At 32.9% G+C, this 25,589-nt stretch overlaps 1 protein-coding gene across 1 annotated transcript; it reads right to left on the reverse strand.

Moving 5' to 3' along the window:
* Positions 1 to 24,142: 24,142 nt before the first annotated feature.
* LOC149559657 (uncharacterized) lies at positions 24,143 to 25,296 on the reverse strand. Its single transcript, XM_089823487.1, has 2 exons — positions 24,953 to 25,296; positions 24,143 to 24,573 (listed from the first exon to the last, which is right to left on the reverse strand). The coding sequence occupies exons 1-2, from the start codon at positions 25,253 to 25,255 to the stop codon at positions 24,418 to 24,420; spliced, it is 459 nt and encodes a 152-aa protein (XP_089679613.1). The 5' UTR covers positions 25,256 to 25,296; the 3' UTR covers positions 24,143 to 24,417.
* Positions 25,297 to 25,589: the final 293 nt, after the last annotated feature.

A 25,589-nucleotide genomic window follows, 5' to 3' on the forward strand; every position in this document is an offset into this window, starting at 1 on the left:
CCCATGATTTGAGTCTTAATCAAGTAACCCACTTTTTTTGGAGAGCTCAATGGTTAAGGATTGGAGAGAAAATGTGTTTTGGAAACTTATCTTAACATTTAGGCAAACAGGTTAATATATTAGGATGAAACACATGCTTTGGATCTTGAACCTTAACCTTTTAGAAGAGGTTAATGATTAATGATTGGGGAGAAAATATGTATTTTAGAGTGTTTCATTAACCTTTGATAACTTGACACTTAGGATGCAGAATTCAAAAATTCCAAAGGCAAAACATAGCTGGGAAGAAGCTAAAGGCATTTGAAGGAAGAAAATGATTTAAAGAAAAAATAAACACATTCATAGAAAAAAATTAATTAGGAATCAACCATACACATAAAAAAGAAAAAATAAACTTTGTTTCTTGAATAAGGGAAGCTTTGTTTTAAAGAAATGAAATCTATCTGATTGTTTCATAACTTATTACATACAAAAATTTGCATAGAAGCAATGAATATAAGAAAGAATAAAATTTTAAAAACTTCCATCACTGAGAACTATAGAGCATATGCTCCAATGCATGGTGAACTAAAATAAAACTACTTAACCAATGGAATAAACTAAGGAAAAACTATTTATAACTAGAAGATCAACCATAACAACATGAATCAACAGTTTGGCTAATTAGATTGAGGAGAAGCTATGGTTATGTAATTTATTGATTCAATTAACCATTGCATGTATTTTTCAATTTATTGATTCTAAATTAACTTGGAAATATGATTGATTGCTCTTACCGCATAACAACAACATCAAACTTAAAGATGAAATAGGGGCAAATTTGCTACCACAATGATGTTAACCATTAAATTTTTGGAGGCCTTTGATGGTTCCATTGTGACTTTTCAGAAGAAACACAAAATGATTTTCTCTTTTAGTATTGTAATATTGCTATCACGATTTAACATGGGTCAATGAGTTTGACTCAAAATCACTACTTATGAAACATGGGTCAATGAGTTTGACTCAAAATCATACAGTTAAATCCTAATAGCAATATCACAATTTGACTTACTATGGAAATTATATCCTACTTATCTTTTAGGATTTAACATGGGTCAATGAGTTTAATTCAAAATCACTACTCATAAAACATGGGTCAATGAGTTTGACTTAAACTCACACAATTAAATCCTAATAGCAATATCACAATTTGATTTTCTATGGAAATTATCTCCTACTTATCTTTTGGTATTGTCAAACATTAAATTTTTGGAGGTTTTCTAATGGCGGGGTCACTATTTTGATTTTAATTTTTTTAGATAAGGTTGGGTCTATGGTGATGTCTATGCTATATCAAAACTATAATTTTCCTACTTTTATTAATTAAATTTAAATTTAGAGTGCAATTCTAAACTAATTTTAAACTTAATTGTTAAACTCATGATATTGGCATTTTGATGCTAGCATAGACATTGGCCGGATCTATTGATGGGGGCTTTCCTAAAAGTAGAATGGGTAGTCACTGAGATTTTTTAGGAATATTTAAAGCACGAGCACTCCCATGAATTTTTTAAAGTTTATTTTAGCTTTCAAAATTTAACTTGTTAATTTAATAAAGCTTGTGGTCCCATGAATTTTAGAGTGGAGACTAGCCTAAGATTTTAAAAATGTCATTTAGTTTTTCTGGGAGAATAATAAGCAATTGTAATACATGGCAAGAAGTCTCTCTATGCTTGTGGGGCTATTTCAAGACCCACCCTATTTTCACCTGCTCAAATTTAGAGGGCTAAAAATTTGGATCTCTCCAAATAAACCTTTAGCACCCCAATAAAATTTATCATGGGATCTCTCCCTCCATTAAATTGAACTCCGAGCCCTTTCCATAGAACCCCTACCCAAGGTTGGTCCTTTTCAATTATTTAGGTAGTGGTTTTTATCAATTTATATATTGTTATATTATTATTTTTATTGTTGCTTCTTGATGTAAGTCAATTTTTTATTTAAAAATTTGTTTTCTTTGGACTTATTTATTATGTGAATTTTTTCTTTGCAATTGTTTATTATGTGATCTATGTTGGTTAATCAACATATAGAAATAAGGATGACCCCACCACTATAAATACACAGTGAATATCGATCTTGAAGCTCCCATTCTCTCTCCTATCCTTCCATTATTAGCCATCATGGAAGCAAGATCATGAAGTCTTTCATATCCATAACTTCTATACATGATACAACTAGATGCGAAATAGTCATCAATCCTATCATAACTACTATTAGAAGGTGCATTTTTTCTTCTCCAAAAACTACCTCCTATTGAAGGGTATAGAATGAGGTGCCTAGATTACTAATTGTAGGGTAGTGATCCACTATTCATGTCTATATTCATCTTGATTTATGCCTACATTCATCTCCATACATATTCAACACCATCTTGGAATTTCAAGGAAGGAATTGTTGGAATGTTCAAATGGGAAGAGTACTTCTGAGAGGGGGGGCTGAATCAAAAGTAACAACTTTTTGACCTTTTAAATCCTTAATAAAATGTAATTGAAATTAAAGTGCATGCATCTAAACATATAAACAAACATGAAATGAAAGCATGCATCACCACATAACACTAAACGCTCCAAGAATAAGAAGGTAAAACTGGGGTGGGGATGACACCCACAAAAATCATTGCAGCAATGAGTTCAACCACTTATGATGGTTTTCCATGTTAAGGGCTTTACACTGTATCAATTGTGACCTTATTAAAGGATTTACAAACACTTTACAAGAAGTGTCACCCTGTTAAAGGATTTACATATAGGCTGTTAAACCCACCTAATTTAATAGGACTTTCATGACCTTCTCCAAAGGTTCTCCTACCGAGCTATTAAGCTAACCTATCAACATAGGATTTCCATCTCTAATACAATTGTGAAAGAGTATTAGAACATTTGACCTAATTGAATGCAATCACTAATTACTGGTCTCAGGTACTAGATCTACTCTTCTTGTTCTAATCCCTACTTGATCTAATCTCTAAATGTATCCCCTACTTTGTTCTAATCAACCGAGTATGTAGTTATAGTCCATTTCACTAAGTCCTTGACACTTTTTCTAGTTTCTCTGTTCTTCAATAACTTGGCAATTCCACAATTTTTACAACCTTGCCAATAACCTCAAGAACTTCTATTAACCTCTTCAACATGGTGTCATAGTCTCCCTATAAAGACTTAGGGTTTTCTATGCATTCACAAACTTAAGATTCCCACTCAAATCCTTTGTTTTCACCTATTGGTTACATGCTATCTCCTATTTTTTGATTGGATGCATGTTGATTTCATAGGTACATGCAAGGATTTGATCTTATCTTCTTATCCATTCGTGAGTCATGCAAAAATGGTTATTCATTTTAGTTTGTCAAGGCACAAACTATTATGTTTATCCTGTGTTACTCAGCACATATAATATTACTGATGCTCGACACAAACTATTTCTAGATTGTTTGACATCTACTACATTTTTGGTTTATTTGGCACCTGTTATATCCTATATTGCTTGGCATATGAATGTTCCTGGATCAGTCAACATCTAAACATTTCTAGATCACTTAGCACATGTTACATTTCTTGTTACTCAACACATGAACTTTCCTGAGTCACTTGGCACATACTACATTCTGACTTGCTTGGTACCAACTATGGCTCAGCACCTATTGCAATTTTGACTTGGCATATATAGTGAAAATGGTTAAGTGTGTTGACACTCAATTGTCAAAACCATTCTTTTGACCAACAATCTCCCTCTTTGACATGAGTGTCAAAAACACTTAACTAAGCATTTGTGATCTAACCTTATTGAGTACATTATTTATTTGCTCAGCATATATTCAAAATTTCAAAAATATTGTTAGTAACAATATACCTCATGACTCCCCCTAAGTTTATGCCTTGTCCATTCTTGAAATTGAAAAAATTGTGCTAATGTGCCTAATTCTCTCTATCCTTTGTCCTATTCCTGCATTTTGAACCTGTGTGTTGTATCTGATCTGTGTGGAGTTCAAAATTTCCATATGATTGCTAAAAATTTGTATCTCCCCCCTTCTTCTTATTACTTGTCTCCCCCTTTTTAGTTATTTACAATCTTTCCACTTTATTCTCAAAATGAATGAAAGAATGTAATAAAAAATGAGCAAAATTATCGAAATTTGGTATTCACCCATACATATCTACATATATGCATATCTCCCCCTAATGTGTATATCTCCCCTTATATATGTCTTTCCTTATATATCTCCCCCATTTTGACACTAATGTCAAAGGGTTCTATGAAGTAATACCATGCTTGGCCAAATATGAACTATTTACCTCCAGGAGTATTTTCAAACAAAGCAAATAGATTTCCACAATCCATGAATATTGTATTAATTTATGGGGAAGATTGTGTGAGAGTTTTTTCATCAAAAAAATCTCACACAATCTTCCCCAGAAATTAATACAGTATTTTCAAAGCTGCATCCCAATTTTCTAGTGCAATTTCCAATGACTTATGTTGGATGGCAACCTCTACTACAAGATGTACACATCCATCATGTGTAGAAAGTTTGAATCTTTCTTGAGGACCATTTCTACATACATTTGTTCCTTATGGAGTACCTCCAAGTGAGGGGTTATAAAGGACTGAATTTTCATCAACTTAGCTTTAATGTTTGCCTCCTCTACTATCAATATAGCTAACTCTCTTTAAGTGTGAAGCATTTAAGAAAAATGCTTCTCACTTTGAGCAGGATTGGTTGGGAGTTGCATGCTAGAAATCTTTAGATTTCACTCCAAGCTCAATATCCTTTGGCTAGTCTCCTGTGTGAAATTGGAAAAATCACACAACTTGTTGTATAGGGAGAATATTTTCCTAAGTACAATTTTTACTCTGTCTAGTTTCTTTGCTAGATTAACTTGTGCCAATGCTATGTCATTAGATATTTTCTAATTTACTTTTCCTTGAAACTTCCTTTCTAACTATTCCATTAATTTGACATTTGTGCCATGGTCTTCATTTGTCACCTGATCCACTATATCAGATAGTTTCTCTACTATTGGTCTTGACTCATTTGGAGACTATAGGCTGAAGGCATCCATGAATATGTCCTTTATTTAATTCAATGCTTGCCTATATTTATATTTTTTCCTCAATACCTCTTGTCTCCTTCTTCTATCCAATGCACTTTGTATCTCATTAATCTTTTCCTTAGTGAGGGTGTTGGATTCATAGTAGGGTATTTTAATTTCTTCATCTAGCTCAGGAATTCCATAATGAAGTGTCCTGACTACCCTTGTTGAGCTCGAGCCTAGTGTTCTAACTTGTAATGCTAACATGTGCTCGGCTACTAAAGAGTTTTTGTAGGAGTACTTGTCTTAGGTAGTTCAACTAAGGTTTGTATTGTAGATTCCTCCTCATCTCTTATCTCTTCCTTTTCTTCTACTTGTTTCTCCTTGTTACTATCAATGGCTGGGGGTGTGCCTACTGATTTTACTAATTTTCCTTTGGCTTCCCCTACTACTGCACTCAGCTCCTAAAGTGCTTCAGTTATTGCTCTTGGTGGAGATGGTGGTGGAAGTAGAATAATTTTAGTAGTTTGAGTAGTCGAAGGTGGCTCTTGTGTTTGCACCTTGACTTCCTTTGGATCTGCTACTAACTTTTGTAATTCATCAACACTAACCAATATTGGACTTCAGCATAATTTGGCTTGTTGAGTTGATTGATCAAGGATCTTTTTGAGATCCTTTGCAGTTAATGGATTGATGTTTTGACAAGAAGTGTCAATAACATACTTTATCTTGATGCTCTCTACAGGTGTGATGGTAGCATGAGGAGGGCTAGGATGTGGTAGTTGTGTGTCTTGCACACTTTGCTCTTACTGCTCATATGTGGCCTTTTCTTCTCCTTTTCTTAGTTTCTCCTCTTTCTTTTCCTTATTCTCCTCCTCATCTTTCTTTTCTTCTTCTACTTTCTTCTCTTCACCTTTCTTCTCTTTCCTTCCTATTTCCTTTATTTTCTTTTTCTTGGCACTTACTTCTACCTTGTATTCCTCATCAAAGACATCATCGATTTTCTCCTAAATTATTTTCCACAATTTAGTGGATTTGCTGATAGCATCCTCAATTTTATTTTGAAAAATACAAAATGACATATATTTTGGAGTAAATATACTATTGTTCCTTTTATTTTTATTTGTGCTTACAGTTTTACACAGGACTTCTAAAGGATTTATCAACTTGGCTTCCACTGAGGTTCATCTTACTTAGCAGCTACTTTCTTATTTCACTTGGCATCAACTAAAATTGTCAATTACTCGGCAACCACTAACATGTCTTACTCGGCATATACTGGAGTTTTACTCAACAACCAAAGGTAGCTTGGTATCATCTTCTAACTTTTAACTTGGCATCTTTTCTCATGCAGATTTATTCTTTGTAGTCCTTCTATGTTCTTTTGGGCTGATGTATGATACATCTTTATATGTATCAGCCGCATGTATCTGTCTTGTGTTTAATTGGATGAGATGTGATCACTTGACCTCTTGGGTGAAGTGGCCTCTCCATTGGATGCACTTGGTCCATCTATCCTTTACCATATTTTCTTCATTTCTACCCTCATGTGTTCAACATCAATTTTTTCTTTACCCTTGTTAACTCTTGTCTTGGGTGCCTTGGCCTTTGTTGGGCAATACCTACTTACATGTCCAATCTTTAAGCAATTGAAACATGTGGTTTGATTCAACCACCTACTATAATTCCCTTTGAAGTGTGCTCTTATATAGTTCTAAGGAACATGACCATATTCCTAATAGTAGTGACAACTTTTCCTTGTATTGTAATCCCAATTATAGTGGTGTACATAGTTGTCTCTCCTTGTTGGCTGATTAGGTGTCCACATAGGCTTTGATCTGCACTCAAAAGCTCTATGTCCATATTTTTTGCAATTGTAGAAGTGACCATCAAATCTTGGTGTCCTTATGGTTTTAGTCCTACAATCTTGTGTTAGGTGTCCTTGCATGTTGCACTTGTGACAATAGCCTTTGCTTTTAAGTGTTTTCTACCGATTGGTCTTTCTACTCCTACAATCATTAGCAATGTGCCTCTTTTTGTTACAGTAATGACAAGTGGGTTTAGAGTTCTTACATTTGTCAATCCTTTGCTCTACACTCTTTGATGTTTCACCTTCTTTAGTATTGGTGAATCCTAGTCCTAAAGTTTCATTGCTTGATCTTGGTGATTTCAACAACTGCTCAAGGTGTTTGATGGCTTGACTTGACTTGTTGAAACTTTTTGATATCTCTTGTTCTCTTTTCAACTCATTTTTCAATTGTTCATTCTACATTCTTAGAGTAGAGATCTCAATGTCTTTCATGTTTACCTCATGATGAGCATTCATCATCTGGCTAAGTATATCCAACTGCATGTTTGAAATCTTTGTGAGTTTTGTGGACTTCTCCTCAAGTCTATTTGCAAGGTTTCTCTTGTCATCCTCAAGCATGGCTCTATCCTCAATTTATCTCTTCTTTGTTCAATAATTTCACATAGCATCATGGCTTGTGATTCTTGTTCCATCTTAAGAGATCTTATCTCTTCTGCTTGAGCCCTATTTTTCTCCATTAATTTTGCTATTGCTGCATCAAACTCTTTGGAATCTCCATTAGAAAACACTTATATGGTGTCAATCTCCTTGTAGTGTATATCATTCTCAACTATGGCTATGTCCTTCCTTCTTTTTAAGGATTTTCTAAATTCCTCTCTAGCTTTCTCTACCTTGTGTAGAGTGAGGTGCACATCAATCACTTGATTGTCGATAATCTTCTCAAGTTTGAAGAGTTCCATCTTCTAATCTTTTTCTCCAAGCTATTAGGCTTCTCCTTGAGAGAACTTAGCTCTTATACCAATTGTTGGAATTTTCAAATGGGAAGAGTACATCTGAGAGGGGGGTGAATCAGAAGTAACAACTTTTTGACCTTTTAAATCCTTAATAACACATAACTGAAATTAAAGTCCATGCATATGAACATATAAACAAACATGAAATGAAAGCATGCATCACGACATAACACTAGAGATTTGGTAACCCAAAAACCCTCCAAGAATAAGAAGGTAAAACTAGGGTGGGGATGACACCCACAAAAATCACTACAGTAATGAGTTCAACCACTTATGATGTTTTTCCCTATTAAAGGTCTACCCTGTTAAAGGCTTTACACTATGTCAATAGTGACCTTGTTAAAGGATTTACAAATACTTTACAAGAAGTGTCACCTTTTTAAAGGATTTACATATAGGCTGTTAAACCCACCTAATTTCATAGGACTTTCATGACCTTCTCCAAAGGTTCTCCTACCTAGTTGTTAAGCTAATCTATCAACATAGGATTTCCATCTCTAATACAATTGTGAAAGATTATTAGAACATTTGACTTGATTGAATGCAATCACTAATGGTTGGTCTCAGGTACTAGATTTTCTCTTCTTGTTTTGATCTCTACTTGATCTGATCTCTAAATGTATCCCCTACTTTTTTCTAATCAATTGAGTATGTAGTTGCAGTCCATTTCACTAAGTCCTTGATACCATTGCTAGTTGCCCTGTTCTTCAATAACTTGGAAATTCCACAATTTTTACAACCTTAGCAATAACCTCAACAACTTATTTTAACCTCTTCAACGTGGTGTCATAGTCTCCTTATAAAGACTTAGGGTTTGTTATGCATTCACGAACTTAAGATTCCTACTCAAATCCTTTGTTTTCACCTATTGGTTGCATATTGTCTCCAATTTTCTGATTGTCTGCATGTTGATTTCATAGGTATATGCAAGGATTCAATCTTATCTTCTTATCCATTCGTGAGTCATGCAAAAATGGTTATGCATTTTAGTTTGTGAAGGCACAAACTATTATGTTGATCCTATGTTACTCGGTACATATAATATTATTGATGCTCAAAACAAACTATTTTTGAATTGCTTGGCATCTACTGCATTTCTTATTTTCTTGACACCTATTATATTCTATATTGCTCGGCATATGAATGTTGCTGGATCACTCAGCATTGAAAAATTTCTAGATTACTTGGCACATGTTACATTTCTTTTTACTCCGCACATGAACTTTCCTGAGTCACTTGGCACAAACTACGTTTTGACTTGCTCGGCACCTTTTGCAATTCTGACTTGGCATATATAGTGAAAATGGTTAAGTGTGTTGAAACTCAATTGTCAAAACCATTCTTTTGACCAACAAGAATATGTCCCTCTATCTACATAGAAATGGTGGAGCCATCCATCTTCACATTTATTTATTTCTATATATCTCATTAACATATTTTTGTTTCAGGGATGAGGAATGATATGACCTTAGAGCCACCTAAACTATGGAAAATGAATGATGGAAGGCCTAATACATAAACTCTAGACTAGATGGTGGGTATCAAACTATCTAGATCTATATGGAATAGACATCTCCCAAGGATGCATAATTTAGATATGTTTTACTCAAATACTAATCCCTCTCTCTATTAGTTGAGTACTCTCTTGCCACCATTATAATATCTAGTAGGTCATTGTCATATCTTTATAAAATTAACTAAACTCTAACTCTAAAAAGGTGCCCTTGTTCTATCTATACATGGAATTGGGGCCTTCGATTCTCTTAGTCTCTCATTTATAGATGGGATGGACCATTCCCCCAATTACAAACAGTATTTTTGACTATCAACTATGTAGAATCTGAGTTGAGGTGAAAAATCATATAGTCCATCTGAGGATAACATAATTATTTTCATGCAAGATAAATCAAATAGATAGGTTTGTCTTCCCATATCTATATAGATTTGGATGGGACATGATATAGTCATAGTAAAATAGATAAATCCCCTATACAAGGAAAATTGAAAGAAGCTCTAAGTTGATCCTAGATTCTGATAGATAGTTCCCCTAGATGAAGGTACTTTTTATAAAAGCTAACAAATTTTGTATATCTTTTTAGGGGATAATCAAATTTTAATCCTCTATTTCTTGAACTATAATGGATTTTTTCTCTAAAGGGGGAGTACTAGAATTTGAAGTTCACAAGTGTTTCCATCATCAACTAAGGGGAAGATTGTTGTGAATATGTCATATTGGTTTTTATTGATGTCAACATTTTTGAATGATTTGTTGGTGGAAAACGTGTTGAAAGGATGATACATTGATATGGTTTAAGTGGTTATTCTATCATATTTGGGTCAAAAGAGTCATTATAGTAATTACTTGAATGGCAAACATATTATATTCATGCATTCCTTTAATCCAAAAGATGTTATTACAAGCACATTTTTTATGCTTTAGATCTTAGTCTTGTCTGCCTAACATTTTTATTTTCTCTAGTCTATATCTAACTTGGTGCACAATTGGAGTAATAACATAATTTATCCTAGTAATTCTTAGAAATTGTTTGTTGGAGTGTTGTTTCTTTAAATAAATTATCTTTAATTTTTTTATTAGCTTTTAAATGCTAGCTTTACATTTTATGGTTATTAATGTCATTAATCCTTGACATTGAGTTTAAATATTCAAATATGGTACAACTACCTCTTAGTATTTTTAGACTATTATTTTAGCTTGTTTCCACTACTTTTACTAACACGTGTACTATAATTAAAGATAACTTTTATGCTTTTATAAGCAGTGTTCTTTTTCAAACAAATCTAACATATTCTTGGTATTTTTTGAATATGTTTGGAAACAATTGCTAGATAATGTTATTATTATTCTTGATTATATTGTATCATTTATAGTCATAGTAGTGGCTTGTTAGAAAACTTCAATGTTCTAAACTCAATATGTCCACTAACAATGTGCTTATTTGTGTCTAGACGTGTACTACATCCATACTTGGGATCATTCTTTTGTTCTAGACATGGCTCACAAATGATGTTGGGTTTCCATTTTGGGTCTCACCTTAGTGTGTGGAGATCTAAATGCTTCATGAGTTGCTTAAAAGATGTTCCTTTTCCAACTAGTTGAACAAACTTTTTTTTTTCTATATTCACTCATTATATTTTAAAGATAGCCTTGATTGATGTGGAAATCAACAAATCTAGATCTTAGAAGTTGGTTTGAGATATGTTTGGGTCCTTTTCTTCTCATGGGGTGGACAATTTCATGTGTCTTGGGTTTATATGACCTATTTATTCATAATATTTTATCTTAGTTGAAGAAAAATTAATGCATAGATTTTAATGATATATATTATATTTATAGAATGCAATTCAAGAGTACAATCACTTCAAAACAAAAATTGGTAATGTGTTGTAGAGTGGAAGATCAAGTTGTGTAACAAAGAGAATCTAGAGAGAATAGGAGCGGATATATAGTAACCTTAGCATCAAAGAGATACATTCAAAGTCTAATTTCATTAAATTATTTTCAAAATATCCTTATTTCATTTCTAAAGTTCTTGTTGTTGGTTTTTAGTGAGTCTTCTAGTAAATCATTAAGTATCTTGATCTAAAGTTGGTAAAACATATTTGTGTCTTAAGTGGTAAGCTCTCTAGTAGTCAGCCTAACCCTTTGCAATTAATGATTTATATACTTATTGCATAGCTCTTATTGTGGTTTTTATCATCTTTAGATTTGCCACACAAATATGGTGCCTTCATGTTGACCATGCCTTCTTCTATATGTTCATAAGAGATAAATTCTTATTGATCATTTTTTTTTCTATATTGTTTCATAAAAGATAAATTCGTCCACAATGATGTAAACTCTATTCAAATTTGAATTGAATTTTTTGTTATGGTCTAAACTAATTTACCCCCTCACCCCCCACACCCCACTCCCCACTCCCCACCCTCCAAATCATGTTATGAGCTCAAAACCTATATACACAAAATTTAACTTTAAATAGAAAAAGTTAAAAAATACAAGGACTTATTCTTTTTCTTTTCTTATGCATGTTCATGTTATATTTTATGTATAAATACTAACAAAAATATAATATGTGTTTCATCTATCTCTAATGTAAACAATTTTGTACACATTTTATTTTGTTTAGCATAATGTATACATTTTACAATTATTTAAAGAAATGAAGAAATGTGTATATGCTTTGTTCTCATAAAAGTATGTATTCAATTTTAGTTCAATAGAATACACATTTTTAATTCAAATGGGAGAGATGCATTTAGCCTAGTGCTTAGACTTGGATGGCAAGCCAAAGGCTTGGGAGCTTTATTTCTCTCATTCTCCCATTTTTTCCTTCCAATCTAGTTTCTCAACTTCTTGATCATTAGTTTTTGTACTTTATCAAGTGATATCTATAAATTTTCCATCAAAGAATTGACATATAATTAATATTCAATTTCTTTTAGTATTACTCGTACTTCTATGTATCATTTTTTAATACATTTGTACATATTTATCCAAATTTAAAATAAATTATATTGTAGGGGGTTGGTCACGGGTTCTAGTCTCCCCTGTCCTCGTGGTACCAGTGGGCGTGTCATGCCAGCGCTATCGGTCATGTTAAAAAGTTTATCAGGCACACTGCAGTTTATAGGGGGGCCATGTTGCACCGATTCCTGCAGTCTAAAAAAAAAAAAAAAAAATTTAAAATAAATTATCTATCATTGTTCTACACTTCATTCTTCACATTTTTTATTTAATAAAAAAATGATGTTAGTGCAAGGAAAAAAATTATTGTCTAAATATTCTTGGTTCTAGTACATGTTGGTTATGTTGATTCTTTCAATACTAAATTTAACAAGGAGAAAAAATAGTATCTAAATTTTCTTGGCTCTAGTACATGTTGGTTATGTTGATTCTTTTAATAATAAACTGAACAAGTTTGGACTTGTTCTTACTAATAAGATTTTATTATTTTTTTAAAGAGAAGGAAAGAAGAAGTGTTAAAAATTAAATTCAATAGAGAACTCACTTGATGAATTATAATATTTCAAATCTACTAATCTTGGCGACTTCTAAGTAGTGCTTTATGATCTTATTAAAAAAAACATCACTAAAGTTTAAAAACATAAATAAATTTTTCTTTTTCCTTCCAAAGAAAAGAACAACCTAAAGAAGGAAGAGCTTGAGTTGTTGGATAAATACTTAGAAGAAATTAAGATCATTGAACCAATGCTTAATGGAGACAATAAGAAAGATAAATCCAAATGCCAATTTAATTTTGAAAGAAGTTGATATTTATTTGACAATGCTTTTATTAGACATTTGTGAATGTAATAAGGCAAAATGCAAGAGTAATATATATTATACTATTGTAAGACTAAAGCACCATTAACCTTTATTAAACTTTTTTATTATATGTAAACACAAATACTTTATCTTGTTCAAGATAAATAGATGATCTTATATAATACAATAAGGAACAACCACCGTTTAAAACTATATCTAACAATAAGAAATTATTTTTGTTTATATATTACTTAAAATTTCACAATTATATCCTCAATTACTATTATACGTATAATAATCATCAATTAATTATTAAACAAGAATAATGTTGACATAAAATTATTTTTTTAATATTTAATTATGAATGAAAATACATGGAAGAATAAGAACTATCTGTAGATAGGAGAAACATAAATAAAAACATTGCGTTACAACTATGTAGAGGGCTGAAAGCCAAAGTAGGAATGATTCAATACTTTAACTGAGACATTCTATGACATTGACCAACATTATAACATAACAAGAGTAACATAACCTGAAACATTTACAACATAACCTAGATAAGAACAAACATTTACACCTGGAAAAATCCAAGAGATTCACAAGCCTGTGCGATTTCAACCATAAATGTTGTTTACATCAAATGTCAAAATGAAATCAAAGTCATTGGAAGATTCAATTCACGTGTTAGAATACTTTCCCGGCCTATTCCACGTCCACGCCTCTTTAAATGAAAATAGTTCAAGGTGTGGTAGGCAATCAAAGAAAAGATTAATTCTTTTTGATGCAATACAGTTCAATGGGGCCGTTTCCACAGTGCCTGTACATTCTAAGAATTGACAACAGATCAAAAAGAAAACTAGTTCTAATTGTTGTTTGACTAGGATTCTTAATCTTGTCACCTTTAAGAAGAGATGGGGACGGATTTGCTCCCACAATGACGTCAACCATTAATTTACATTGTGTCTTTTGAGAAGAAACACGGACGGATTTGCTCTTACAGTATTGTCAAGTATGAACTTTTCAGGGGCTTCAAGATAGTTACATTTTGATTTTTTTAAAATTAATGAGAAAATTAGTTTATTAGAAAAGAGGATTTTTTTTATGTTAAGGTTATTGCTTTGATTTTAAATGTTTAGGTTTAAGGTTTCAAGTGTTTTTTTTATCTAGTGCATTTTATGTTTGTTATGTTCAATTGTTTAGATTGTTTTTTCTGTCAATTGATGTATTGTAATATTTTTGTTTCTTATTGTTATTTCTTGATTTATGCCAATTTTTTAAAATTTAATTGTTTTCTTTGCACTTTTTTATTACATGAATAAATTGGAATCTCTCAATTGTTCCTTTGACACTCATTTTGGTTGTTTGATCTGCCTCTTATCCTAGAAGGAAGATTTGTACCCCCACCTCCAAACTACTATTATAGTCAACAATAGGTCCCTAAAGATTTGAAGCAGGTTCACAAAGGTGTGCACCCTACCTATATAACTAGGCTTTGGCCCTACTATGACTATATTAATAGCTCGAGCATGAAGTCCAATCCACCCCACTGTAATTGCTACAATGGTAATCTAAGAAGGTCATAGCATAGAATAGTTTAGGTTAGATTATTCCCCAAACTCGAGAACATGTTTTTTAGGCTAACTTTCTAAACTAAACTATAATAGGGGATGGGATGATGGGGATGGTGGGGCAAGAATATTGCTTAGATTCCCTTATAAATGTTTCTATCTCCTACAAATAGAATTCTTGGAGTCTAGGTAGGAGGGGAAACTAGGGGGACTAGAGCTCTTTTATCTATGGCGTACATGATAGGGCTCACAAAAGAGAAGAATCCCTAGAATGACTAGTTGGGATGGGTGGGAGTAGGAGAGTGGTGAACTCCATTCCTCACCCTTCCTAAAAGATGGGGAGTTGAGTCAGGTTAAGTGTAGTATCTATAGGTGATTTCTCCCTTATCTATATTACTGGGTCTCTACTATCAACTATAGATTTAGATTGGGTGAATGATCTCCTTTCATTAGTTGAATGTATCTATAGATGACCTATTCCTCTTGGTATATTGCTAGGTGGAGAATGTACTTGAATGACCTATCAAGTTAATCAACATATAGATATAATGATGACCTCGCCTTTATAAAGGCAAAGTGAATGCAAGTCTTGAAGCCTCATTCTCTCTCATGTCCTTCCATTATTAGCTAACAAAGAAGAAAGGTTGTGAGCTCTACCATATCTTTTATAAATGATACAACAAGTTACATGATAATCATCAATATTTTCACAACTACTATTAGATTGCACATTTATTCTTCTCCAAGAACTCCTCTTGAAGGATATAGATCAAGGTTCCTAAATTACTAAATGTTAGGTATTGATCCACCATTCATCTCTACATTTGTCCTTATTTGTATTTACATTCATCTTCATATTTTTATAAAGCCATCTTGATATTCGAGGGATGGAATATGCTGCCCTATCTACACACCTTTTTTCTTTTGTACATATATGTCATTTAGGGATTATTGATTCAAATATGAGGAATGATCTAATATGGAGGGCCCCTTGAACTATGGAAAATCAATGATGGTAGGACCAACTTTACACTAGTGGAAGGCATCTAACTATCCACTATCTAGATATTTATGGAATTGATATCTCCCAAGAATGTATAATTTACATGGATATCAATCTAGCCCTATTCGCTCTCCCTATTGGTTGAGTTATCTCTTCCTACTACTATATATCTAGCAGGTCATCACAATATCTATATAGAATTGATTAAAGTCTAACTCTAGAAAGGTTGCTCCATCTTTACATTTCATTAAGGTCCTTCCTTCTCAACTGTCATGCATATAGAGGGGATGGGGCATCCATCCAACTAGAGAAATAATTGTTGATTATAAAATATATTGAGTCAAATTTGGTGTGGAAAGATCCTATAATTCATTAGAGAGAAGAGATGGATAGGTTTCCCCAAGATGAAGGTATAGGGAAAAAATCAAATAGATAGGGTCAAGTACCTAGATCTATGTAGATTTTAGATGGTATCATAACTCTATCTGTAGTCTGCATGGTATAGGCATACTAAAACATGTTATTAAGTCACTTTACAAGGAAAACTAAAGGAAGCTCTTGAGTCACTCCTATATTAGCTAGATAGTTTTCTCCTAGATGAAAGTACATTCTAGAAAAGAAAACATTTTTGGTACATATTTTTAGGAGGAGAATCAAAACTTTATCCTCTACAACCTGAGTTGGCATGTATGTTTTCTCTCAAGGGGGAGTCGTAGGTGCATTTCCCTTTTTTCTAGATGCCAAACTAAGAGACATTTTGATAGAAGTTCACATGTGTTTCCATCATTGAAAATGTGGGAGATTATTGCAAACATGTCATGTTGGTTGTCATTGATGTTGAAATTACTAGAAGATTTATTGGTGGAAATTTTTCTTGGAGCATGATATGTTGATATGATTTATGTGGTTAATTGGTCACATTTGGCTAGCAAGAATCATGAAAGTAATTACTTGAATGACACACACCTTATACTCATGCATTTCTTTGATCCAAAATATATACAAGCATATTTATTATGTTCTAGATACTAATATTATGAGATTGGATTCATTGGCTATCCTCTTGCTATGTTATAGCCTATATACATTTGAAAACCTAGCCTAGCGTAAAATTAGATTAATATCACCACTTATTATAATAATATTTTAAAAAATTTGGTTTGTTATTTCTTAGAAGTTATCTTTATAGTTGTAATTATCTCTTAGATATTGGATTTACAACTTATGTTATCATTAATGTCATTCAATATTGATGTGGTATTAAAATATTTAAATATGTACATTATTAATTAATTTGGTATAGCTACCTATAAAATGATATTTTTGTTGAAAATATTTAAGACTAAGCTAAGTTACTGAGAGGGGAGGGGTGAATCAGTAACTTCTAAAACTTCATTTCAACCTTTAATCCAACCATTCAATTAGCATTTACCCATCATATAAATTCTAATCTAATTGCATGCATAAGAAACTGAAAGAATTCATAACACTAAAATGCAAAGATTTGGTGACCTAGAAACCTTCCAAATAGAAAGTAAAACTGGGGTGGGGATGATATCGACAACTTTAGTACTATCTAATGGATTGTGGAAAACTACTATCTACAACTTTAGTACTGCAGTATAAAGTTACCCTATTAAAGGTTACATTGATCACTTCTGATGATCTCCTCTATTAGTAGCAATAAGGGCTGCTAGGTCCACCTTGTGAAAGGATTTACAAACATACAATTAAGTATCCACTCAGTAAAGAGATTTACAAAAGACTATTAGGTCTACCTTGTGAAAAGATTTGACTAATCCACTTGTTAGGATGAAGCAGTAGTAGATCTTTGATCTGCAACTTGGTTTGTTGAATGAGATTCCTTTGTGTACTGATCACCTTTTTGTGATAGATATGTCTCTGAAGATCCTTATGTTGTTATGGCCTTTACAATTCACTCCTTCTGCTTTTCTCTAATGTAATTCGCATTCACGTCTTCATATTATATATATATATATATATATATATATATATATATATCAATCCAATTATACAAATTACAAAGTTGGCCCACATGAAGACATTTGGGTTTTGAAGACCAGCTCAGTGAGGTTTTGATACTCAACATCCACTATCAATACTTGGCATCATCATACATTCAGTAGATGTAGAAGCTAGGTCCATACTGATAACTTCTAAGTTGTCCTCAACTCGGTCTATACTGGTGACTCAGTAGACATTATGAAACTTGTCATATAAACTAAGTCTCTTAATTTACACTATATGACTTGGTAAACATTCTCATCTCAAGATTAGTATAAATTGAGTCTCTTGGTTAACATTGGGAAGCTTAGTTAACACTAGACTCTCATCACATACATTGCAAACTCAATGAACACTGCATTGCTTGGTAATCACTGATAAACTCAGCATCAACCGAAATGCACAATTTACACTACTGGTCTACACATTAACTAAATCTACTTGGTAACCACTGAGATGTGTCCAAAGGACTTGGTAGCAATTGTAGAACTTGGTGAACAACTAAATTACATGGCAAACACTGAGAACTATACAATGAGCTTGGTAACCATATACAATCTAAATAAGTATGTGTCACTAATAACAAACTTGACTGATATGTCAACAATCTCCCTCTTTGGCATTAGTGACAAAAACACTTATCAACCAAAACTGAATACTTATATCCATCACCATATGATACTAGCTCGGTAGAGTAAATTATTTTTGGAATTTTTCAAAATCGATTTGGTAAGGTATATATATAGAATACTATACATCTTCCTACTATATACAACATGTCTTTCTGTACATGTCTTACTTATTGCAAGTTCATCCCCATAGCATATTTCTCCTCATGCTATATGTCTCTCTATGTATCTCACTCCCCCATAACATATGGCTCTCTCCAATGTATCTTTTCTCCCCCTTTTTGACATTAATGCCAATGATTTATTCTATTTTATTTACATAGAAACACCATTTAATGAGACAAAAATTTAGAATGTACCTTAAGAATGATTGTGCTAAAGTTTTGTCCGAATTTTCCTATAGCACCTTACACATGTATGAAGTGCAATTTGTACCTCTATTGAAAATTCTATCATATGGTCCACAATAGAGAAGTTATTGTCATGGATTAGAGTTTTTAAATATGCAATATGTTTTTGCAGTGCATCCATGTTGGGAAGGATCATGTTTTGTATGTCAATCAATGTGGATCTGATTACTAACAACTGAAGAAGTCAAGACTGAAGTACTTAACTTGGTAGATGAAGGAGGAATCTACAGTTTGGTAGATGAAGTGGAAGTCATTTATGTTAGTGATGTGTTGAGCTGAGAAGGAACAAAGAGTGATTGGACATTGATATATCACTAGTGGTCACAATCAAACTTGTTGATATGTCAACAATTTTGGCTTGTTTCCACTACTTTTGATAATATGTCTATTGCCTTAAATACAAATTTATTGCTTTGATAAAAAGTGTGTTTTATTAGACAAGTCCCAAAATATTCTTCTTATTCTGTAGATACATTTGGATATAGTTTTTCTTGATAGTGTTATTATTCTTTCTTAACTACATAACATGATTAGGTGATAGTTGTGGATTTTAAGTGGTCTTCAATTTTTTATACTCAATATGTCCATTAATAATGTGTAATGTTCAAACCTTGGTACATAAAAATGTTCTCTCATTCAAACATTGGTACATTAAAAAGATCTTTTATTCATGTTTATTAACCTCTTTCTTTCAATTTGATAGAGGGATTAAGATTTTTCTCTAAAACACATTTTATGATTTCTCCCAAAAAAATTTAGGATTTTAGGATTTTAGAGGTTAAGGTTTGGGATTCAAAACGTTCATTTCAGAAGTAATGTTGAACTCCTTTTTAGGATGAGAGATTAAGATCTCGAATGGAAACATGTGTTTTAAACCTCTAACCTTAACCTTTTTAGAGGTTAATGGTTAATAATTGAGTAGAAAATACATATTATAGAAATTTCCATTATTCCATTAACTTGCACTACAAAATTTGGAAATTTGAAGCGTTGGGCAAAGATGATGATGCAGAGGATTTGAAATCATGAGACTACCAAGAATTGGATAAATCTTTGACCAATTTAAAGATTTGAATTTTGATGTCCCCTTGTACATTTTGAATAAAGTTGAAATTCAAAGTACTAAGCAAAACTAGTGATGAGCCAGAAGATTTGAAATCACAAGACTACCAAGAATTTGAAACTTAATCAAAATTTGCAAATTTGAAGTGTTGGGCGAAGCCAGTGATGCAAAGGATTTGAAATCATGAGACTACTGAGAATTGGATTAATTTTTGACAAATTTTAAGATTGAAATTTGATGTCCCCTTCACAGTTTTGACTATTTTGACTAAAATTGAAAATTGAAATCAAAATTCAAAAGTGCTTGGAAAAATTGGTGATGAGGCAAAGGATTTGAAATCATGAGACTTCCAAGAATTTGATCATGAAACTACCAAGAATTGGGTAAATCTTTGACCAATTTAAAGTTTGAATTTTGATGTCCCCTTAACATGGGCTTATCAAAGTTATGAACTAAATGCACATCTGTAGGCTTATCAAATGCTTAATCTCATGCTAGTATTTAATCTTGTCTAGTGCAAAGAAGTTTGGATTAGAAGTTTGGACTAAATGCTACTATGGGATGAACTGCTTGATCTCATGTTGGTGATTTTAATGATTCTTGATCTCATGGTAGTGATTTTGAATGATTTTGGATGATTATGGACTAAATGCTACTATGGGATAAACTACTTGATCATAGGGGATGAGTTGCTTGATCTCATGTTGATGATTTTGCTGGTGATTTTAATTATTTTAATCTGGTGATTTAATAATTTTAATGTAGATCTCATGCTGGTGATTTTGGTGATTTTGGACTAGATGCTGCTATGGGATGAACTACTTAATCTGATGGGATGAACTATGGGATGAGCTGCTTGATCTCATGCTAGTGATTTTAATTATTTTAATATGCTATGGGATGATTTTGGTAATTTTGGACTAAATGCTGCTATTGGATGACCTGCTTGATCTCTTGCTGGCAATTTCAATGATTTCAATCTTCTATGGGATGATTTTTCTAATTTTGGACTAAATGTTGCTATGGGATGGATTGTTTGATCTTATGGGATGAACTATTTGATCTCATGCTAGTAATTTTAATGATTTTAATCTGCTATGGGATGATTTTTCTAATTATGGACTAAATGCTGCTATGGGATGACAAACTAATGATTTTGGTGATTTTGGACTAAATGCTACTATGGGGTGAATTGCTTGATCTTATGGGATGAACTATGGGATGAATTCCTTGATCTCATATGAACTATGGGATGAACTGCTTGATCTCATGCTTGATCTCACATTGGTGATATGAACTTATGATTTTGGCAATTTATGTTGCTATGGAATGAACTGCTTTATCTTATGGGATGAACTATGGGATAAATTTCTTAATCTCATGCTAATGATTTAATGATTTTAATCTACTATACTATGAACTTATGATTTTGGTGATTTTGGACTAAATGTTGCTATGGGATGAATTGCTTGATGTCATGTTGGTGATTTAATGATTTTAATCTGCTATGGATGATGAACTGCTTAATCTCATGTTGGTGATCTCATGTTGGTGATTTAATGATTTTAATCTACTGCAAGATGATTTGCTATGGGATGAATTGCTTGATCTTATGGGATGAACTATGGTATGAACTACTTGATCTCATGGGATGAACTATGAGATGAATTGCTTGATCTCATGCTAATGATTTTAATGATTTGCTATGGGAGGGGGATTTTAATCATTTGCTATGTGATGAACTGCTTGATCTTATGATTTTAAAGATTTTAATGATTTTCTATGAGATGGTGATTTTAATGACTTGCTATGGAATAAACTGCTTGATCTTATGGGATAAACTACTTGATCTCATGTTGGTGATTTTTATGTTTTTTATTTGCTATTGGATGAGGTGATCTCATGTTAGTGATTTTAATGTTTTTAATTTGCTATTAGATGAGGTGATCTCATGCTAGTGATTTTAATGATTTTAATCTGCTATGAGATGAGGTGATTTTAATGATTGGAATAAATTGCTTGATCCTATATGAGATGAACTATAGGATAAACTTGATTTTATGTCATGTTGGTGGTGATTTTAATGATGATTTTAATCTACTATGGGATGATGCTAGTGATATGGGATGATTTTAGTGATCTATGGGATGATGCTAGTGATATGGGTTGATGTTGGTGTTTTTAATGATTTTGAACTATGGAATGAACTTGATCTTATGTTGTTGATGCTGGTGATATGGGATGATATTGATCTCATGCTGGTGATGTTGGTGATATGGTATGATGGTGGTGTTTTTAATGCTGGTGATATGGGATGATATTGATCTCATGCTGGTGATGTTGGTGATATGGTATGATGGTGGTGTTTTTAATGATTTTACACTATGGGATGAACTTGATCTCATACTTGTGATGTTGGTGATATGGGATGATGTTGGTGATTTTAATGATTTTAATCTGCTATGGGATGAGGTGATTTTAATGATTTTAATGATCTACTAATGAGATGAGATGAGGTGGTGATGTTTTTAATGATCTTATACTATGGGATGAACTTCATCTCATGTTTGTGATGTTGGTGATATGGGATGATGCTGGTAATTTTAATAATTTTAATCTGCTATGGGATGAGGTGATTTTAATGGTGATTTTAATGATTTTAATCTGCTATGGGATGAGGTGATTTTAATGATTTTAGTGATCTATTAATGAGACGAGGTGATATGGTGATTTTAATATGCTATGGGATGAAGTAATTTTAATGATTTGGAGGTGATATGGTGATTTTAATCATGATTTTAATCTGCTATGGGATGAGGTGATTTTAATGATCTATTAATGAGACGAGGTGATATGGTGATTTTAATATGCTATGGAATGAAGTAATTTTAATGATTTGGAGGTGATATGGTGATTTTAATCTGCTATGGGATGAGGTAATTTTAATGATTTGGATCAGGTAATATTAATGATTTGGATGAGGTAATATTAATGATTTGGATGAAGTGATTTTAACGATTATAATGATATACTAATGTGATTTTAATGATTTAATGTGATGAGGTGATATGTGATTGTAATCTTGTGATGAGGTGATATTGTGATGAGGTGATATGGTGATTTTAATCTGCTATGGGATGAGGTAATTTTAACGATTTGGATGAAGTGATTTTAATGATTATAATGATATACTAATGTGATTTTAATGATTTTAATGTGATGAGGTGATATGGTGATTGTAATCTTGTGATGAGGTGATATGGTGCTTTTAATCTGTTATGGCTGCTTGATCTTCTGCTGGTAATAGGTGATATGAGATGAGGTAATTTTAATGATTTGGATGAGGTGATGATATGGGATGAGGTAATTTTAATGATTTGGACGAGGTGATTTAAATGATCTACTAATGTGATGAGGTGAAGTAGGTGATACGGTGATTTTAATCTGCTATGGGATGAACTGCTTGATCTTATGCTGGTGATTTGAGACTAAATACTGCTATGCTATGGGATGAAGATGAACTGCTTGATCTTAGGCTGGGGATGAACTGCTTGATTTCATGTGATCTCAGGCTGGGGATGAACTACTTGATCTCTGGCCGGTGATGCTGGTGATTTTAATCTTGTTTGTGCAGATAAGTTTGGTAGCATAGCTAGATGCGGCGAAGCGCACGTGGACTTTGCGGCTCCTAGGCAGACGATTGGGCTGGAGTAAATAAGATTATGGCTCTCTCAAATCTCGGTGGAAGGACTAGGAGGCTATTCTGGGTTCGGCGATATTTAAACTTTATAAGGGGCTGTAGTCAATTAAGGCTTGGCTCTAGGATTGGGACTACTATATCTTTCTGACAGTCTAGGATCGTATAGAATCCACATTGTATGGTGTATGCGTTGATTGTGAATGTTTTTCTCCGAGGCATGAACTCTGGAAATTTTATGTCTGTTAAGATGCTAGGCAGAATATGAAGTGCATGTTATGTTCCTGCTCACCTTCTGCTGGGAATGCAGACGTGTGTATGTGTTCTGCTTAGAAGGCAGATGAGTGTATGATATGTTGCTACTCACCTTCCTCTGCTGGGATCTTATGTAACTTTTTTCTGATTAGTTGGGATCAATATAAAGGGTACTATCCCCATAATAGCGATTTGCCATAAAAAAAAAAATTAAAATTAAAAAACAAAAACATTTTTAAAATGTCATAAAATATTTCTAGTCAAATTTAAATTTAAAAAAATTAAAATTTAAAACATTACCCGCTCATTTTAACTTTTCCGCAAACTGATTTATATATATCCGTTTCCACATACTAATTTTCAACATACAGCTTTTGAGAAAACTGATTTATATACATCCATTTTCCACAAACTGCTGTTTAACAAGCTGATTTAAATATAATCAGAGAGCTTTACTACATATGAATCAGAGTAATGAAAAATAGATGAAAAGATTCAAAAGGAGTTTTATTTCTCTTCACTGGCAGTAAATGAAGACATGATAAAAGTATTTTCACTTCATCCGAAAAGAGCAATTACTTAATGCCCAAATAGGCCATGTTTCTTCTCCTCGCCCCCATACTTGTCTCCCTCCTCATTTCCAGTACCATGATGTCCAGGCAGTTTTTCTTTGATCTTCTCTTTAAGACCCTTCTTCTTTCGCCTTCCTCCCCCTTTCTCCTCCTCGTCACTTGACTGAATTACGCACAGTAAAATAAATCATCAAACCCATTGATAAATTAAGAGCTTCAGCAAATAAAATTATATTTTTAAAAAGACATCCAAAAATTTATATTTTTAAAAAGACACAAACCCATAAATATAATTAAAACTAGCCAAAATTTTGAGCTATGAATACCATCAAATCCACTTATGAACTATTGACCACTGCGCCTCAAAACTATTTAACCTTCATTTCTTTAATAGATTGAAATCTGAACTATGAATGCCATCAAACAAATTTATCAACTATTGAACACGTCTGAGCTTCAAAACATAGACAATTTTTGAAAAATTTAATGCATAAAACCGCAAACATATCTGACGAATGTAAATCAAATTAGACATAACTTACAGAGCTAGAGCTAGAATTATGTTTGTCGTGGAGTTTTCCAAACAATCCATGGGACTTCTCTTCCCCTTGTTTATCATGGGGTTTGGAAATCCCATAGATGTCTTCACTGTAAGTAGCTGTTGGAGGAGCATGATGAACCTGAGTTGCATCATAAGTGTAACCCTGTGGAGAAGAATGGTGAAGCTCAGTTTCACCATATTTATACCCCCCCTGCTCTGTGTAAGGAGCAGGCTGCCCATGGCTTCCTTCTTCGTGCTTCTTTCCAAACACGCCAAACAGACCTCGGTCCTGCTGATCAGCCATGATTCTAATAAAGATTATCAAAGAGTATCTGACTAAAACAGAGTAAATTGTCGAGAGATTTGTTATCTGGGCTCCGAATATATAGATTATTAGAGATGTATACTTGGCAGGTGCTGCAGTGGTGGCTACTTTGTAAACTGACACGTAAAAGTATGAGAAAATGGAATACGTGAGATATGACATGTGGCATGATTTTGTTAAGATAAGGACTGAGATCGTGCATGCTGTAACGTGGAGTGTTGGAGAGTAACGTCAACGATGAGTGTTGATGATGGGAAAGGGATGATCGCTTTAAGATATTTAAAGATGGAGGAGATTTCCTTTTCATTGAATT

Source organism: Cupressus sempervirens, chromosome 4, assembly GCF_028749045.1.
Source record: "Cupressus sempervirens isolate cs-2001-9-10 chromosome 4, ASM2874904v1, whole genome shotgun sequence".
In the NCBI taxonomy this organism is placed as follows: Eukaryota; Viridiplantae; Streptophyta; class Pinopsida; order Cupressales; family Cupressaceae; genus Cupressus; species Cupressus sempervirens.